This window comes from Manis pentadactyla, chromosome 7 (assembly GCF_030020395.1).
Source record: "Manis pentadactyla isolate mManPen7 chromosome 7, mManPen7.hap1, whole genome shotgun sequence".
Taxonomy (NCBI): domain Eukaryota; kingdom Metazoa; phylum Chordata; class Mammalia; order Pholidota; family Manidae; genus Manis; species Manis pentadactyla.
Window position 1 is genome coordinate 103351652 of NC_080025.1, and position 20779 is coordinate 103372430.

The 20779-nt window shown below is 38.3% G+C and overlaps 1 protein-coding gene across 2 annotated transcripts in view; it reads left to right on the forward strand.

Moving 5' to 3' along the window:
* The window catches only part of ZNRF2 (zinc and ring finger 2), a 101898-nt gene that overhangs the window by 54636 nt on the left and 26483 nt on the right, over window positions 1-20779 (forward strand). For both annotated transcript variants that reach the window (XM_036897335.2, XM_057504627.1), the window contains exon 2: window positions 2052-2147. In XM_036897335.2, the coding sequence (XP_036753230.2) occupies window positions 2052-2147 (96 nt within the window). The remainder of the gene's footprint in view (window positions 1-2051; window positions 2148-20779) is intronic.

Consider the following 20779-nt stretch of genomic DNA (forward strand, 5'->3'; position numbering starts at 1 on the left):
GGGAGCTCTGCACAGCAAGCAGCAGCTGCAGCCAGGGGACAGGCCCAAGCAACAGAGACTGTAGATGAACACCAGCATAGGCAACTCTTGTCCATCAGGTAAGATGCATACAAGAAAGTGGTCCTGTACTGGGACAGTGGCAGCAATGGGGTAGGTATAGTGCTACTGGAAACATAGGCACTGGCCAGAATAATAGACACAACTTCCCTGCAAAGTGTTTTTACCTTCTAGCTGTTTGGGTGCACTGCTGTGACCTTTGGGGGTCTACACTACTTTGACCTCTGGGGGTCACTCTGCTGTTAACACACAGGAGGCCAGCTTCCAGGCTTGTCTCCACGGTGCCAGAAGGGCCAGCCATTGTTGGTCCATGTATCAAAATGTCCAGGGCCATGCGGTCTCCAGGTTGCCTTGGGACTCAGTCACATAATGTGTTCCTGGCAGGCAGAGGCCTCACCAATGGACTACAGCCCACATTGTGTTCTGCCCTGGACCCAGTTGTCTCGGAGAGCACAGCTTCTCTTCACCCCATGTAAACACTTAGATATGGAGATGGACTAAGTCCAGGTGAGAGATTCTGGAAATATTGCAATTTTAGCCATATATACCTTCACTCCTTTCCTTTAAAATGCATTGAACACTGTGGAAAAGAGTGTTCAAAGTCATATATATTTCATTTAAGAAGTTGAAAACTTGAATTAAGTACCCATGCCAAATCTTATCCTACTTCATATAAAAGGCTGCATGGGGTATGATTCTAGTCTCAATTACTTGGGTGCAGTGAGTTTCATGTCCCAAGAAATGGAGGAGAGTGCCTATAAGACCATGCTATGGGAAATAGAGAGCTGCTAGAATCTGAGCCAGTGTTAGGGACTAACTAGTCTTTCTTACTACCCTTCTCATGAGCTGTTGTCTCTCATGGCATTTCTGTTCCTCTCTGTGCATTTGCTCCAAGATCTCCATGTGAACCATTTTCCACTTGGTGATAGTTTCTAAGTTCAGCTTACATGTGGGCCAGGATGGACACTCCAGTCTCTTTCAACTACCTATGAACTTTCTGCTTCAGCTACTTACAGCTCACCAATGTACTATCTTGTTTCTGAGTCGTATTTCCCAGACATATGGATTGGCCCAGAACATTATTTTCTTCCACTTCTGATTTGTTGTTCCTAGCCAAACTATAAATTGGCTGTCTTAGAACTGGTGGTCAGCACTACTCATACAGTCAGTGGTGCTGGGGAGGAAGCAGTGGGGCAGCAAGGAACCATGGGTGGGACAGTACCTGTTGGTAAGTGAGGGGTGACAGGTTTGAACTGAACACAGAACATATTCTCCCCTTCAGTATAGTAATTTATTTTTAATATAGTACTTTATGCAGATACTTAGGAGTGCAGATTTAATATTGTAGGAAACTAGCTAATAATTTAAGTGCCAAAATTGATAGATAAATCTGCCCCATTGGATGCTATTTTCTATTTGCGTTGTGACATTAGTAGCATGGTATGGTTGACAGATGACTCTGCTGGAAGTCGGGAGTCTTAGATTCTAGACCTGATTTTGCTGTTCTGAAAGGGCTTCACTTAATCAGATAAATTTGTAAAAGGTCGGAGTAGGAAAGTGTCTAAGATACTGTCTACCTATAATACCTTGTGACTCATATGGATGGTACTGTGCCAAGGTGGGAAGGATTATTTCCACAAGGACAGTCAGAATACAAAGCTACTGTAATGAAATTATAAGCTCAGGTTAATTTTAAAAAGTGAGACAAATGTCAGCATGATTGGACCCATACGTTAGAAAATGATGAGTTTTATAGTGAAGCAAACTCTCCTCATTTGAATTTGTTATGTTTGAAATGGGATGGTCTTTGTAAATGGAGGTAATTCAGTACAGTCACAAACTTTTTTACCAACTTAAGTTCACATAAGTAGTATGTTACTGTAAGTATAATATTGAAGTCTGAAAAGCTTTGTCTTCCATGCTTTTAAGAAAAACTTGGGTGGGTATTCAGAATAGTCAAGTAACATGGATTTTTTTATTTTTTTATTCTTTAGGATTTAAGTGTCCTGTATGCTCAAAATTTGTACCCTCAGATGAAATGGATTTGCATCTTGTGATGTGTTTAACAAAGCCAAGAATAACCTATAATGGTAAGTTCAATGCTTTTAAAATATTTTAAATTAGAATCACCTTAGATTTTATGAACTTCATGTTTCAGGTGAAATATAAAAGGCAAAGAAGGACTACTTACCAGTATTTTATTAGGTCTGGTACTTTGTGCCATTCTTCCCTGACCACAAACTCTAGATACGTAAAACCCTAGGATTTTCAATGTAGTCTGAGTACATTTTAAAATAGACTTGAAAAAAAAAATCAAATATTTAATTTCTGATTTTAAATACAATAAAAGAAAAAAAAATGGGAGCTTTTCCCAGAATTTTATAAATAGAAAGACAAACTTCAAAAGCCTGTAAGAATTTTCAGATTTTTCAAATGTAAAATTTAGTTTGAAATAGAATTGAGTACCAATAAACCAACTGAAAGGCTGACTTCATTCAATAAATATCTTTTGAATACCTGTCAAGTATGAGGTTTAGCATTAGGGACTTGGGATATAATGATGAATAAACAGATGGGTCCTACAGCCTAGGATCAGCCAAAGGTTAATCAATGGTAGCACCTAGTTAACAATTTGAGATTTCACATCAGAATACAAAAATGTTGAGAGTTGTAAAATTTAATATTGAACATGTTACTTTGAGTAACTTTTTGCAAACTGATTTAGAAATCTCTGGTGGGGAGTGCTTCAGTCACAGTGTTAGAGCGGTCACAATACAGCACTCTTTCCATTCATTTTCTGATGAGAAAAGTAACTGTTAGCAATTCCTTTGAATAGTAAATGTATTTGTTGATTATATCGTGTTGATTATTTCATTTTTGCATTATGAAAGTGAATCAACTCTTTTGCATAATCTAGTTGAAATTTATTTATGAAAGAAGAAGGATTTTCTTTCAGGTTTAAAATTTAACATAAAAGTGGCTTGGCTCATTTCTCATACTTCATTATCTCATTACCCTCCATAATTGTATGTTTATTACAAGTGTTTTTAAAGTAAATATCCTTAAATTTTAAGACTGGCCTTGAATTTTGAAAGCACAGGTATATTTCCTTTACCACATAATGTATATGCACACAGGCTTAGTATATATTTTTGTGTAATATATCTAGAATACAGTCTTTTTGTGTGTTGATATTTGGCAGTTTTTAATTTCCTGACCTAATTATGCCCAAGGCATTAAAGTTTTCTACTAGATCATTTACTTAGATGGTATCTTAAAGAACCAATATGTAACCTTCTGCTTGGGGATATTGTAAAAACTAACTATTCAGGTCTTAAATATTTGACAGTATTCCAATTCAGAAGTTAGTAAACTTAATGTAAAAAGTAAATAAAGTTGCAGCCATATTCTAAAATGGCTACCTGCTTTATGGTAGGCAGATCTGAAACTTTTTAACTTGTTGAATGCATACATATTAACTGTCTATAAACATTTACAACAAGAAACAAAAACAGCTTCTCCATAAAAATTATATATGGTTCTTGAAATTTAAAACTTGGACAGTGGCCAACTATGGGTAGAAGGAAGAAGAGTTTAGGTTGCCTGCGTCAGGTTAGAGAAAGGTGGCAGACTGGTAATGTGCTTCTCTGTCAAAATCTATGGGAATTCTAACACCCCCCTGTTTTGAAATCAGAGCCCTGTAGGGGAGGAAAAAATAATCCCTCTACACTTCTGAGTTCTTGGTTGAGATCTCTGTAATAAAAGATTAACAAGAGAAAAACAAGTTTATTAACATGTTGGTAACCTTAAAAACAATAGTCAGTTAATTTACCAGCAAAAATTGGTTTATTTGGTTAATTTACCAGCAAAAACAGGTTTATTGGGGAATAGCAGAGAATTGCAGTTAGGGACATGAAAGTTACAACAAAACCATAGGCGTGTTCAGAGAGCCAAGAAAGGAACACTCCTTTATAGAGGAAAATGGCTGAGTTAAGAGGGCTGTTATAAGGAAAAAGGTTCATTAGAGTAAACTTGGAGTCCCATGTGTCATGACTTCTCATTGGTTGAGTTGTGACAGTCTCATTAGCTGGACTGTTGCAGGGGGCAGGATGGAAACCTTCCTGCTGGTTGGTGAAGTAGCTAAAACAGTATGGCATCTGGTCTTTTCTGATGGGATTTGAGATTTGCAGGGAGTGATAGGCATGAGAGGTTCCCCAGCAGGCCTCCTGATTCCATGTCAGTGAGGTTTCCTTTTTAAAATTTTCACAGTATATATGGCAGATAACCAGAGAAAAATCAGCAAATTTCTGAGATGGTTTAGAATGTGGGTTTTTTAAATACCATCTTCAGCTAAAGACAAGAAAGTGAGGGTGGGAGTTGGGGTGGGGAGGTGGCCTGTTATGGGAGGGTACAAGTTTAAACAAGAGGTTTGTTTTGCAGATTTACATAGGAGCCTTCTCCATAGATAGGATTCTCTGGTAATACTGTCTTGTGACTTAGTGTTAACCTCTTCCAGGTGAGAAAGGGAGACACCTTTTCAGATGGAGATTTCCTTTGTAAATGTAAATTTCCCTTCCAAAATAGTAACTTCTAATCTCTGTTCAGAGCTTTTCCTGTGTCTGCTGTTTGTTTCTCAGTCATCTTAAAATAATTCTTATGTCAAAGAGGCATATTTTGGGTTAGGATATTCTGCTAACCTTCAATCCCCCAAATCTCATCTATTACAGATGATAAATCTGTGTGCAGATTGTCCTCTCAATGCCTAAGCAAGGCATCTAGGCTTATTAAAGTTTAAAACCAGATGAGTCAGAAAACCTCAGAGAGAATCATTTTAGTCACCTGGACTTCTCACAACTTCATATTTGAATACATAGAAGTTGATCCATAAGGAGATAAATATCAGAGAGATTGGGCCTCTAAATTATTGATGCTCAAACAGATTAATTTTATTCAGCATTGTGCTTAATTTATACCTTTGTCAGCCTTTCCTAAAGTAGGTAGATCTGAAATTTTGAAACTTATTTCATAATATACATTGTCTATAAACATTTGCATTATAAAGAATAATTGGGCTTGTTTTTTAGGCTGGATATATTCATAGTCAAATTCTAAAATAGGGTGAATTCCAGAAGGTTGAGTATTAAGTTGGTGATTTATCGTTTCAAATTCATACAGAAATGACATTCTAAATGGTTTTCAGGTTAGCCTACAACTTCCTTATTTTTTTCATTAATCTGTAACACTATGTCAAATACCCAAGTTCAGGTAACTGAAGAAAAGAATTAGCTAGATGGAAGTCTTAGGGTTTAGGCAGCTGGCTCAGCAGAGGTTCAGGTAGGAGGCCCAAGGCAATCATGGCAGGGAATGATTGAAAATGATGTGAGTGGTTGTCTATTGCAGGTGGTATTTTGTCATGATGGGAAAAAGTTCAGAATTCCACAGTGAGTGTTCATGTATATAGACTGCTCTAAAGTTAGGGACTGCCTGTTTCATATACTTTTCCTCTTTACTTTATTGTTTGTTTATAGATCTAGTAACTGTGTAGTCTGTGAACTAATATAAATTTTATAAGCTTAGTCTCTCGTTTTCTTGTTCTCATCTTCTAAAACGTTTCAAATAAGCCAGAATCAAGAATTGAAATAAATATTGTTAGCAATTCTTTGTCTTGATTTTATTGGTCTTTAAGCTTCACTGGATCATAACAAGTTTTGCATCATATAAAATTCAGTTTTTATTTTAGACTTCTGTGATTGAGAGCATGTTGCTCTTGGAGGAGGGGGCTCCCCACCCAGGGCAAGTTTTGTATGAATTCAATGTGACCAAATAAGGCAAGGGCAAGAAGTTGAGGGTAAAAGGGGGTTTATTCTCATGGCAGTAGGTCTCTCAAGTCTCTTGTCTGCTCCGGCTTTCTTCCACCAGCCTTCCTTCTCTCCTAGTTTCCCTGCCAGGCTTCCTTTCTCTGCTCTCCCAGTGATGCCGGGATTCTTGTTTGCCAAGCCGAAGAATGAGCTTCATAAACAGTCAAGGTAGGAGAGCAAGGTACAGGCTTTTATTTAGAGATAAAGTGAAAGGACAGAGCTCCTGGCTCACGCCAGAGGGGACCAGAAAGTCCATCGTTGGTGCGTTGTCTAGGGGGTTTTATAGGCAGTTGAGGATTTTTCGAGAACATGAAAAAACTTAGGGGTGGGGACTTGTTAAGTGGTCCCTGAATATTAAAAATTAACTTAACTGTAAGGAATTTCCTGCCTTGATTTCTCTCTGGGTCACCGGTGCCTTGGTCTGGGAGCATATCAAAAGGCTGCCTGCCCAGCCCCCAAGGTGGGCTGAGGTATTGTCTACTTGCTAAAGAATCCTGCCTCTTGAACTTCCTGGGTGTTAAAATGCAATCTTATCTTTAAGATGGAATTCTTCCTGCCTTTTACCATGCTGTCTACAGCTGGGTCTGCATGCTAAGTTAGTTACTCAGTTTGCAAAATCATCACCTTGTCAGATCTGGAGGAGGAAAGACAGCACATAGGCCTGTGCGTTTTAGTATGCTAAAGTGAATCTTACACATGGTTACAAATGATTAGCATAATAAAACATGTGCTACTCTTTTTTATCTGGGGAATATTAACTGATGTCACTGAAGAATGATTCTAGAGCTCAATATTTAACATAGAGTTTTAGTAGGGGGGTTTCCTTGCATGTAGTTATACTGCCCTGACTGCAAATATCCCACCCTGCCCCCTCTGGAGGCCCTCACCCTACTCTGACTATATCCATGGTCCCTGTCTCACCAGCAGCCCCTCTACTTCCCTTCCCCTAGCACTGGGACGAACTCTGTAGGTGGGTCTCTGGTGACTGGTGGACGCCTGACCAGTTTATGTACCAGGAACTGAGGGGAGGAGAGAATGAATGTTTCCTCTCCACTCCTCTGGGTGGGTAATCCTGTGACTGACCAGCCACTCTGTCCCTGGTAGACATCCCCTAGAATGTGCAAACAGGCTCTTATGTGTAAACACAATGGGTGCCCTTAAGGCCAGGCGAATCCTGGTCAGAAATTCCCATTTTCTCCACAGAGCAGTAATATTTGTATTTAAGAAATCTTTATTTGTAGTTGGTACTACTTGTGTGTACATTGTACCTGGAGGAGATGTAACTTGAAATAAGTTTTTTTACTGAGAGTTGATTATGAACTCATGTAGTGAATAAAAGCAGAGCTTTTAAAAATCAGAAAGATTGACTCTGGACAGAGTAGATGTGACTACTAGTGTGGTAAAGTAAATATTTCTGAAGAAAGATGAAGTTGGAAAGAAACTAATGTAATGAAAGTGATGAAAAAGGATCCCACCTTCTGTGCTGTCTTTGGCAAAATGTATCTTACCATTGTTGGGGAGGAAGAAATTTCCTCTACTCCTCAAGATTCTTCTAGCTGGTCGAAGAATCAGACTGACATGAGACAGATTAACAGGAGAAAAAACCCAAAGTTAAACTATGTAGGTGTGGGGAAGCGATAGGCATGGGTTCCCAAAATAGGGAGGGTGAGGTATATATGTCATCCTTAATCAAAGAGAAAGGTGTAGAGATCTGAGATTTCAAAGGAAAAAGGAAGGAATTCACAGGAATATGAAAAAAGTAAATGTTTGACAAAATACTTGATGGGCCACACAGAAACAGTGGAGCACAGAGAGAAATTTTATGAGATTTACCACATTCCTCCCTGTCTACCCCTAGTTTACATTATAATACAGCTGTCTGTGGTGATAGCTCTCCTCCTGGAGCAGTTCTTCCATCTAAATAATTTTTACGCAGTTGAGGAGTGGGAGGCCAAATTTTCTTTTTGAGTCTTTTGGGCCTTGATTGTTCTCAACTCTGAAATAACCTGCATGTCACAATGGCACATCTTGGGGCAGCCTGCCCTTGGTCCTCACACCATGTTCACTCAATGTTGCAGATTGGAGCAATTAGCCCTTTGATTCCAGTGTGCACAAACAGCCTTCTAATGACCCAGCTTTCTGTGTAAGTATATTTGCAGGAAAGAACATATTTACACCATCAGTAGATATTGTCTGTTTTTCCCAAGCGGTTGCGATTCTCATTGTAAGTTATAAACTTGCTTCCTGTCTACACTTCCTAGATTTTAAGATACCTGTCCACATTTTAATCTTTCTGAATTCAGGATGTTTTCTGAAAATGGAATGTATCTTATAAATGAGGTTAAAAAATACAAACCACCATGCAGAATTTTAAATAAGCAGATGCTTATTACTGCCTGAGTTTGTATGAACTTTGCCTTCCATGGAAGGCTTCTGTTATCTGGTTTGACTTTTCTGTTCTTATATTTGCACTGGTGGTTTCTAAGGTTCAGTTTTAAGATAAATGAGGATTCCTAATTGTAGTGTTAAATGACTTTGTAAATATTACATTATGGGGCAACATTGAAGTTGTTGCTCCGGGAGAAGGGATTTCCCTTCTCCAAGACAAGTTCACTATGAATTTGGTGAGACCAAATAACAATAACAGAGTGTTAGGGGTTAAAAGGGGCTCATACCAAGTTTATTCTCATGGTGGTCACCCAGCTATGTACAAATGACAAAAACAGTCTCCGTCTCAGTCTCTGCTGGCTATGGTGCTGCTCTCCCCTGCTTCCTAAGCTCTCTGTTTCTTAAGTTCTCAGCTCCCTGGCCCCTAGCATCCGGCGGAACTCTGGTGGGGTGGGGGGGTGCCTCTCTGTTGGCCAATACCTCACCAATTACATCCAGGTGCATGTGTGTTTCCTCTGGACCCCTCTCCTGGGCTGGTACTTACCTGACGGACAGTTCTCTCAGGGTGGCTCTCTATTGGCAGTAAACATCCTGCCACCAAGAGGTATGCACATAGGCTAAATATGTATACAGTGGGCAATATTAGAATCAGGCGAGGTGAGACTCCTGGCATAAAATTACCATTTACCCCATGGAAGTGAAATTAGTTTTTATACTATAAATTGACTATTATGCCATGCTGGTGAAATTAAAGGCAGTAGAAAGTATCAAATCCCTTATACTATACTTCATTATAGACTTTTCAAAATAGATGATATCCCAGAAGAGGTTGGCAAAACAAAAGCAAAACCGTTCTAAAATCCACATGGGATTCCTGTAGGAAAATACAGTCGCTTTCTATTAAAGGTAAACTTGTGAGGAAAAATTAAAATATACATGGAGCGTCAGCAGGTGTGGTAAGAATTACCACCCCAAGAACTTCAAATATATTTATTTGAAATCATTAGTTATAAAAGGAAGAATAGATAAGACATTGTGAATAAGATACAAGTTAAACTCTTTAGACATGAGTCATTGAAATCTCAGTGAATAGGTTAAGCAGTGGATTATAGGTAGAGCTGCAAGGAGAATTAGTGAGGTATAAGATGGACCTGAGAAAATTACACAGAGTATAGCAGAGAGAGTGAGTGATGGAAAACAGAGAGGTACATGGCATGGAGCCTGGAGCAAGAGCAGCCACCATACATATAATAATTTCAGAAAAATAGATGGAATTAAATTCTGGTTTCCAGTTCTACATGTAATATGTTTGGAAGTAGCCATTTTGTCCTAATAATAAATAAAAAGCTGAAAGTTGATGAATCAACTCTTCTTGGCTCAATTAGAGATGGGAGGACAGGGCAAACTGTCAACCTCAAGATTGTAATGACAGACAAAGATGGGGAGGCTCAACTCTTGCTGTAGAGACTTGATAGCAAGAACCACAGTGGGAACCAGTACCAGGACAGGAAAGCCTGAACTGTAATGGATCGATTGTTAAGGGCTCAGTGTGGACAAATCTGAGAATTTAAAACTACAGGTGAACCCAAGCATAGTGGGAATCCCACAGTATTGTAAGATTTACTCAAGGAGTCCACCATGGTAAATATTGGAAAAAATCCCTTCCTGCTTCTGACAGGGGAGGAGAAAAGCTACCATTCTGAAATTTGCCAGAGAACTCTGTTCTCAACATGGCCTGCCTCTGAGGGAACTGGGTAACAATGATATGGGACAAGGTAAGTACTCAGCTCCAGCCCACTCTAGCCATGCTGTTTTATGTGATAGAGGAGGAAAGAACCGAGACACACGTGTGGAGTTTATATTCCAGAGGCATGGGCTTGCAAAAAGAATGAGGCCTAATCATAGGACTACAGCAAGTGTCTCCTCTCTCCAGCTCTATTCCTCATAGAACCTTCCAGAACTGCTGAAAGACAGGAATTCTCAGATTGAAGGAGCTCTATCATCCTGAGTAGTATAAATAAAAATAAATTCAGACACCATAAACCAAATGTCAGCTAAAAAGAGAAATGTTAAAGTAACCTGAAAAATAACATTTGACTCTGTTCCACTTGTGTTAGCATTTCAGAAATCCTTGTTTTGTGTAATAATTTAAAATTTAGCATGTGTTTATAAAGGTAATGGGTCAGAAATGGTCAAACAAGGAATTTTTACCAGTTTTTGCCAGTCTTCCCCAGTTACCAAAATCTTAGACCTATTTTATATAGCACTAAATTCAATTTTATTGCCCTTCTGTTAACATACAGCTGCTCAAAAGCAGCACCAATTTGCATTTAAAATGTTATAAAGAACAGTGTTTTGTACAAAGTACAAACTTTGAATTCAACTTGCTGACTTCCAATCCTATCCTGTCACAATGACTGTAATTAATCTTGGTTTCCCCTCTTTAAAATTTAGGACCAGAAATAATGCCTATTTCTTAGAGTTATGAGAATCAGATGGGAAATCAGCATAGTTCTTTGTAGATAGTGAGTGCTGAGTAAATGAGACCTGTTGTTATTACTAAGGAATACTGCCTTTGAGAGGTAAACATATAGAAGTGCCACATTTAACACGATTCTAAAATTAATTTGATGTTTTAATTTAAAAGCCCATAGTTGTTTAATTCCAAATTAAATATATAAAAGCCTTGCACAGCAATAATAGTTCCTGTAATATATGGAGAACTGGGTTTGGGAGGATAACTAGAAAGCTATCTACTCTCATATGATATAATTTAAAGGTGCAATTTAATGAGAAAATACTTTCCTACTTTTTAATAAGTAACAGTGGCTTACACAGCTGAAATCTGAAGTCTAAATTTGAGGATAGATTGCTTAATTTTTGTAGAAGCATGTATCCTTTTGTATTCTATATAGACTGCAGAAAGTTGACTATATATGAGTAAATATGTTAGTCTCAGGATTCCTTTTTTTTTTTTTTATTGCAGGGTAGTTGACACACAGTATTACATTACATTAGTTTCAGGTGTACAACACAGTGATTCAACATTTATATACATGATAATTCTGCGTACCAGCTATCACCATATCAAGTTGTTACAATATTTTGACTATATTCCTTATGCTATACATTACATCCCGGTTACTTATTTATTTTACAATTGGAAGTGTGTACTTTTTTGTTGTTGTTGTTGTGAGGGCATCTCTCATATTTATTGATCAAATGGTTGTTAACAACAATAAAATTCTGTATAGGGGAGTCAATGCTCAATGCACAATCATTAATCCATCCCAAGCCTAATTTTCATCAGTCTCCAATCTTCTGAAGCATAACGAACAAGTTCTTATATGGAGAACAAATTCTTACATAGTGAATAAGTTACATGGTGAACAGTACAAGGGCAGTCATCACAGAAACTTTCGGTTTTGCTCATGCATTATGAACTATAAACAGTCAGTTCCAATATGAATACTCATTTGATTTTTATACTTGATATATATGTGGATACCACATTTCTCTCTTTATTATTATTATTTTTAATAAAATGCTGAAGTGGTAGGTAGATACAAGATAAAGGTAGAAAACATAGTTTAGTGTTGTAAGAGAGCAAATGTAGATGATCAGGTGTGTGCCTGTAGACTATGTGTTAATCCAAGCTAGACAAGGGCAATAAAACATCCACATATGCAGAAGATTTCTCTCAGATCAGGGGGGGTTGAGGTTCTAAGCCTCACCTCTGTTGATCCCCAATTTCTCACCTGATGGCCCCCCTGCGACTGTGCCTGTCTTAGGTTGCTCCTCCCTTGAGGAATCTTACCCGTGTCTGGCTAACCAGTCATCTTCCTGGGCCGTACAGGGAAATGTAAAGTTGGTAAGTGAGAGAGAAGCCTTATTGTTTGAAAAGGTTAGCTTTTTACTTCTTTGCAGATTTATGCCCTGTGGCTTCTATGCCCAGCATTTGTCTTGAGGTATCTTTACCACTTGGAAGAATTATGATACTTGGTAAATTTGATATGAGGCACGAATTCTATTTAAGGGTTGTAATTAGGAAGGAAGAAGAAAAGCTATAGAAGTAGCAGGCGGGAGATTGATGGGAAACATGGGAAGATTGATTATTTCTTTGACATATCTTCTTGTAGAGTAACTTCAGCATGCATAGGTTTTAAGCTACTACTTAAATTGCGCACACACATTAACATAATAGGAGTATAGTTACATAACCAAAGCATACCTGTAATTACCAGCCATCTCCAGTGAAACCAAGAAAACCAGTTAGGCACCTTAGGCATTTGTGAAAACTTATCTATGATATGGTGGATATTGTCCAACTGAACTTGAACAGTCTGAGAGAAATCAGACAAATGAAAACAACCCATTCCTGGGGAATGTTCACATCCCAAATGTTCTTTTAACAGTAAATAGTCTGTAGTTGTAAGATTTTGGAGCACTACAATTTGCACTTCTCCTAATTCTTGGTTGAGTTCCAACAGTATAGATCCAGTCAAATTTGTTGTTTTACTGTATGCACAGGCCAGCTTAGATATCTCCTTCCTCATTCCCATGGCAGTCCAGGAACTGGTGGGATGAGTGCATCTACAGCTGTAGCAGTGCGTGCATCTTTGTTGGGGTTTTTTGATGATCATCTTCTGTCACGAGTCTTCCAGAGAGTGCTGATGTTGGAAGTTCTTTTTCATATCGTATCTTAGTTCATTTTTGGGGTAGCCCAAATTAGGCTTTGATCCTCTGTATAAACACAAACAGACCCTTTGCCTACACTTTTATATGCCCTTTATACCCTTGTGTAGGACTCATTGGAGGTCTCCACACAGGAACTGCTCAGGACACATTCTTAAGGCTTATATTATTTTAAAAAAGGTACATAGAATAGAAATTGAAATAAAAATACATAGTTCAGTGAGAAGAAGCTCTGATACATCTGAAGTACATTTCAGGTTCCATTTCTCATTTCATTAATAGAATTTGAGAAGGAAAATGGTCCTGTAAGGTTCCTCAGAACCAATTCCAGCATGTTTGTGGGGTGGGTGGGGGTGGGGGGTGGGAGGAGGGGGTGGTCTTCCCACACAAGTCACCAAGCAATTCTTGAACACCAGCAGGTTATCTGAGAACTCAACTCAGTTCTGACACTATCTGCCTGGAGAAAGCACCAGATTCTCCAGGTTAAGGCCTGTGTCCTACAAAACTGGCCTCCAATCCCTACTCTAGAAGGCAGTTTGCAAGCCCCAGTCTGTTTACTATGCTTCTGACCAACTGTCTACAGATTGAAGGTTCCAACGACCTGCTGATTAGGTTTGATTTATTTGCTAGAGTGGCTCAAAGAACTCAGGAAGACACATACGTTTACCAGTTTAATAAAGGATACTGTAAAGGATGTAAATTAACAGCCAGATGACGAGATACTTAGGGCAAGGTCCCAAATAAAGGAGCTTAGATCTTCATGGAACTTGGGGCCTTGCTCTGTTGCATATGAAAGCGTTCTGGTTCCCCAGGAGCAAAGCCCCAAATGTGTATTTCTTCTAACTTGTTTATATCATAGCAGATGGCATATTTTTTTCTTTATGTACTGGTTGTTAATTTGTCTCGCCAGTTTATAGATATTAAGTCTTGCCTTCTTTGTGTTCTCATTATCCTTGTGTCACTTTCATAATGTTGATTTTGAGAAATCAGAAGCAGCAGCAAAACCAAGACCTTAAAAAAAAAAACTTTTGGAGAGCAAGAAACCAATTGAACCAACTTAGCTGTCCTCAATGAAGGAGATGTTTTTTCCTGGTCACAGTTCTTTCTTTAGTTAAGATGTATTGGTAAACTATCATTTTAAAGGAATTTTAACAAGTATTAATGAAATACATTTCCAAATTTATCTCATTTTTATGTTTCCTCTATTATATAAGAGCAAAACTAGAACTCAGCCTATGCCTGTTAACAGTTTTGCCCTTTCAGAAAACATTTTTTATCTATATACATAGTAAAAGATAGTCTGCTTAGACATTTAATTTGCATAATTCAATTTAACCTTGAGAGGATTCATAAGATTTGGAGAGAAATGGAAGGCAGGTTTAAAACTATGCAGGTAGCTTTTGGGGCAAGGGAGAATGATAAAAGAGAATTGCAGGTGAAAAGATAAATTAGGGCTGTATAATGCAGTTTTAAATAATTTACATTTGGAACACAGAGGGTTAATTTTGTTCAAATGCAAAAGTGTTTTTAAGGAAAAGAATTTCTTCAAAGGTCAGTTTTTAAAATGGTATATTTTCTGCGGAAATTTCATGTAGATGATGTACTGGAAGGAGAGAGAGACAGATGTCAGAAGCATTATAAAGAAAGATTGAATTGAGTTAAATGATGCCTGGAAATGGGGAGGGAGAAGTGTTAGTTTGCAACCTCTTTGGGAGCTTCACAGGTATAATTTGAAGCTGCCCTCCCGGTACTTGGAGGGCAGGAAGAGACATAAGAAAAGTAGATTAATCCAGATTGTTGTGTTTTAATAGGCAAGGGAATTTACTTAAGAGTTTTGTCTTGGGTGGCTGAAAGACAAGTAGAGTAGATCTTTGTACCTGGCTGCCAAATCGTTAAAGTTTATATAGAGGTCCTTAACTGGGTTCAGTCAGGTATAGTGCCCAGATAGTCTCAACACAAAATTTCTATCTCAAGCCTGCATCCTTAGGCAGCTTGTAGGAGCTGGGAAGGCAAGCAGAAATCACATCCAAGGACGGACGGTTGGCAGTGAGGCATTCCCTGTTGCTTGGGTCAGCTGCTGGTCTGTTTTCTTGATGACTTCCTCCAACAAGGAGCCACAGATGACTTGAGGATTGGCAGTGGAGTAGCTCGGTTTGGGGTAAAGACATTGTAAGAGAGTAATGCCTAGCTACTCTAGACAGTATGCCATCGATAATGATCTTTGCAAACATGAAAATTATGAAATGAGATTTTTTTTTAAGGATTTTTCCAAAAGGGAAGAGTAAGACTGCAGAGGGCCATTGAATATTTTGTTGAGTTCAATAAAGATTCTAGAGAGGACTGTTAAAAAAAATGGCTTGTGAATATTTTTTCAATGACCATTTATTACTTGTATAACCTTTTAAGAAATGCTTTTTCTTCCCCCTTTAAGTTTACCTTGTCCGGCATAATTTGAAACATTGGCTGGGATTTGCCTCAAAGATGAGAAGGCAATATTCACACAGTGGCTCTCCCTTTTTGGGGAATTATACTTAATTCTTAACATTTTAACAGTGCATTAAAGTAAGGTAACAAAAGTAATAAAAATATTCTAGATAGTCCTACTCCTTTGGTATCTAAATATTTATATTATTTATAATTTTCTGATTTCTTCCATTTTCTGCTAGAGGGATTGGGGAATCTCCAGGATTCTTGACCTCTCAGCATCTCAGACTACTGTTCATTGAGTGCTCAGTTTATCTTAATCCCTTTAGTGTAAAGGGGTTAAGGATATGTGCTTTTAGATTCACCTTAACTCTTAGGCCTTTTCTTGTAATGCTTCTTTTGGTATGAGAAACTTTTTTTTTGTTTTTGTTATCAATCTACAATTACATGAAGAACATTATGTTTACTAGGCTTTCCCCTACCCCAAGTCCACCCCACAAACCCCATTAGAGTCACTGACCATTAGCATATTAAGATGTTGTAGAATCACTAGTTGTCTTCTCTGTGTTGCACAGCCCTCCCCATTCCCCCACCCCCCAATTATACATGCTAATCACAATAACCCCTTTCCTCTTCCCCGCCCTTATCCCTCCCTACCCTCCCATTCTCCCCAGTCTGTTTCCCTTTAGTAACTGTTAGTCCATTATTGGGTTCTGTGCTTCTGCTGCTGTTTTGTTCCTTCAGTTTTTTCTTTGTTCTTATACTCCACAGATGAGTGAAGTCATTTGGTATTTGTATTTCTCCGCCTGGCTTATTTCACTGAGTATAATACCCTCTAGCTCCATCCATGTTGTTGCAAATGGTAGGATTTGTTTTCTTCTTATGGCTGAATAATATTCCATTGTGTATATGTACCACATCTTTATCCATTCATCTACTGATGGACACTTAGGTTGCTTCCATTTCTTGGCTATTGTAAATAGTGCTGTGACAAACATAGGGGTGCATCTGTCTTTTTCAAACTCTGAATTGCTGCATTCTTAGGGTAAATTCCTAGAAGTGGAATTCCTGGGTCAAATGGTAAGTCTATTTTGAGCATTTTGAGGATCCTCCATACTGCTTTCCACAATGGTTGAACTAATTTACATTCCCACCAGCAGTGTAGGAGGGTTCCCCTTTCTCCACAACCTCGCCAACATTTGTTGTTGTTTGTCTTTTGTATGGTAGCCATCCTTACTGGTGTGAGTTGATATCTCATTGTAGATTTAATTTGCATTTCTATGATAACTAGCGATGTGGAGCATCTTTTCATGTGTCTGTTGGCCATCTGAATTTCTTCTTTGGAGAACTATCCGTTCAGCTCCTCTGCCCATTTAATTGGATTATTTGCTTTTTGTTTGTTGAGGAGCGTGAGCTCTTTATATATTTTGGATGTCAGGCCTTTATCGGATCTGTCATTTACGAATATATTCTCCCATACTGTAGGGTACCTTTTTGTTCTATTGATGGTGTCCTTTGCTGTACAGAAGCTTTTCAGCTTGATATAGTCCCACGGGGAGATATGTCCATGAAGAAGTTGCTAATGTTTATGTCCAAGAGATTTTTGCCTATGTTTTTTTCTAAGAGTTTTATGGTTTCATGACTTACATTCAGGTCTTTGATCCATTTCGAATTTACTTTTGTGTATGGGGTTAGACAGTGATCCAGTTTCATTCTCTTACATGTAGCTGTCTAGTTGCCAGCACCATCTGTTGAAGAGACTGTCATTTTCCCATTGTATGTCCATGGCTCCTTTATCGAATATTAGTTGACCATGTATGTTTGGGTTAATATCTGGAGTCTCTAATCTGTTCCACTGGTCTGTGGGTCTGTTCTTGTGCCAGTACCAAATTGTCTTGATTACTATGGCTTTTGTAGTAGAGCTTGAAGTTGGGGAGTGAGATCCCCCCCACTTTATTCTCCTTTCTCAGGATTGCTTTGGCTATTTGGGGTCTTTGGTGTTTCCATATGAATTTTTGAACTATTTGTTCCAGTTCATTGAAGAATGTTGTTGGTAATTTGATAGGGATTGCATCAAATCTGTATATTGCTTTGGGCAGGATGGCCATTTTGACTATTATTAATTCTTCCTAGCCAAGAGCAGGGGATGAGTTTCCATTTGTTAGTGTCCTCTTTAATTTCTCTTAAGAGTGTCTTGTAGTTTTCAAGGTATAGGTCTTTCGCTTCCTTGGTTAGGTTTATTTTTAGGTATTTTATTCTTTTTGATGCAATTGTGAATGGAATTGTTTTCCTGATTTCTCTTTCTATTGGTTCATTGTTACTGTATAGGAAAGCCACAGATTTCTGTCTGTTAATTTTGTATCCTGCAACTTTGCTGTATTCCGATATCAGTTCCAGTAGTTTTGGGGTGGAGTCTTTAGGGTTGTACAGAGCATGTCATCTGCAGATAGTGACAGTTTAACTTCTTCTTTACCAATCTGGATTCCTTGTATTTCTTTGTTTTGTCTAATTACCATGGTTAGGACCTCCAGTACTATGTTGAATAACAGTGGGGAGAGTGGGCATCCCTGTCTTGTTCCCGATCTCAGAGGAAAAGCTTTCAGCTTCTCGCTGTTAAGTATGATGTTGGCTGTGGGTTTATCATATATGGCCTTTATTATGTTGAGGTACTTGCCCTCTATACCCATTTTGCTGAGAGTTTTTATCATGAATGGATGTTGAATTTTGTCAAATGCTTTTTCAGCATCTATGGAGATGATCATGTGGTTTTTGTCTTTCTTTTTGTTGATGTGGTGGATGATGTTGATGGATTTTCGAATGCTGTACCATCCTTGCATCCCTGGGATGAATCCCACTTGGTCGTGGTTTATGGTCCTTTTGATATATTTTTGAATTTGGTTTGCTAATACTTTGTTGAGTATTTTTGCATCTACGTTCATCAGGGATATTGGTCTGTAATTTTTTTTTTTGGTGGGGTCTTCTAGGGTGATGTTGGCTTCATAGAATGAGTTTGGGAGTATTCCCTCCTCTTCTATTTTTTGGAAAACTTTAAGGAGAATGGGTATTATATCTTCTCTGTATGTCTGATAAAATTCCAAGGTGAATCCATCTGGCCCGGCTGTTTTGTTCTTGGGTAGCTTTTTGATTACTGCTTCAATTTCTTTGCTGGTAATTGGTTTGTTTAGATTTTGTGTTTCTTCCTTGGTCAGTCTTGGAAGGTTGTATTTTTCTAGGAAGTTGTCCATTTCTTCTAGGTTTTCCAGCTTCTTAGCATGTAGGTTTTCATAGTAGTCTCTAATAATTCTTTGTATTTCTGTTGGGTCAGTCATGATGTTTCCTTTCTCGTTTCTGATTCTGTTGATGTGTGTTGATTCTCTTTTTCTCTTAATAAGTCTGGCTAGAGGCTTATCTATTTTGTTTATTTTCTCAAAGAGCCAGCTCTTGTTTTCATTGATTTTTTTTCTATTGTTTTCTTCTTCTCAATTTTGCTTATTTCTTCTCTGATCTTTTTTATGTCCCTCCTTCTGCTGACTCTAGGCCTCATTTGTTCTTCTTTTTCCAATTTTGATAATTGTGACGTTAGACTATTCATTTGGGTTTGTTCTTCTTTGTTTAAATATGCCTGGATTACTATATACTTTCCTCTTATGACTGCTTTCGCTGCGTCCCACAGAAGTTGGGGCTTTGTGTTGTTGTTGTCATTTATTTCCATATATTGCTGGATCTCCATTTTAATTTGGTTGTTGATCCATTGACTATTTAGAAGCGTGTTGTTAAGCCTCCATGTGTTTGTGGGCCGTTTTGCTTTCTTTGTACAATTTATTTCTAGTTTTATACCTTTGTGGTCTGAAAAGTTGGTTGGTAGAATTTCAATCTTTTGGAATTTACTGAGGCTCTTTTTGTGGGCTAGTATGTGGTCTATTCTGGAGAATGTTCCATGTGCACTTGAGAAGAATGTGTATCCTGTTGCTTTTGTGTGTAGAGTTCTATAGATGTCTATTAGGTCCATTTGTTCTAGTGTGTTGTTCAGTGCCTCTGTGTCCTTACTTAATTTCTGTCTGGTGGATCTGTTCTTTGGAGTGAATGGTGTGTTGAAGTCTCCTAAAATGAATGCATTGCATGCTATTTCCTCCTTTAGGTCTGTTAGTATTTGTTTCACATATGCTGGTGCTCCTGTGTTGGGTGCATATATATTTATAATGGTTATAGCCTCTTGTTGGACTGAGCCCTTTGTCATTATGTAATGTCCTTCTTTATCTCTTGTTACTTTGTTTTGAAGTCTATTTTGTCTGATACTAGTACTGCAACACCTGCTTTTTTCTCCCTATTGTTTGCATGAACTATCTTCTTTCATCCCTTGACTTTTAGTCTGTGCATGTCTTTGGGTTTGAGGTGAGTCTCTTGTAAGCAGCATATAGATGGGTCTTGTTTTTTTATCTATTCAGTGACTCTATGTCTTTTGATTGATGCATTCAGTCCATTTACATTTAGGGTGATTATCGATAGGTATGTACTTATTGCCATTTCAGGCTTTAGATTCGTGGTTACCAAAGGTTCCAGGTTACTTTCCTTACTATCTAAGAGTCTAACTTAACTCACTTAGTATGCTGTTACAAACACAAACTAAAGGTTCTTTTCTATTTCTCCTCCTTTTTCTTCCTCCTTCATTCTTTATATATTAGGTATCAGATTCTGTACTTTTTGTCTATCCCTTGATTGACACTGGGGATAGTCAATTTAATTTTGCATTGGCCTCGCAATCAGCTGCTCCACCCTCCCTACCGTGATTTTACTACCTCTGGTGACAGCTATCCAACCCTAGGAACACTTCCATCTATAGCAGTCCCTCCAGAATGGACTGCAGGGATGGTTTGTGGGAGGTAAACTCTCTCAGCTGTTGCTTATCTGGAAATTGTTTAATCCCTCCTTCAAATTTAAATGATAATCTTGCCGGATAAAGTTATGTTGGTTCCAGGCCCTTCTGCTTCATGGCATTAAATACATCATGCCTCTCCCTTCTGGCCTGTAAGGTTTCTGCTGAGAAGTCTTATGTTAGCCTGATGGGCTTTCCGTTATATGTGATCTTATTTCTGTCTCTGGCTGCTTTTAACAGTCTGTCCTTATTCTTGATCTTTCCCATTTTAATTACTATGTGTCTTGGTGTTGTCTTCCTTGGGTCTCTTGTGTTGGGAAATCTGTGGATCTCCATGGCCTGAGAGACTATCTCCTTCCCCAGATTGGGGAAGTTTACAGCAACTACCTCCTCAAAGACACTTTCTATCCCTTTCTCTCTCTTCTTCTTCTGGCAGCCCTATAATGCGAATATAGTTCTGCTTGGATTGGTCACACAGTTCTCT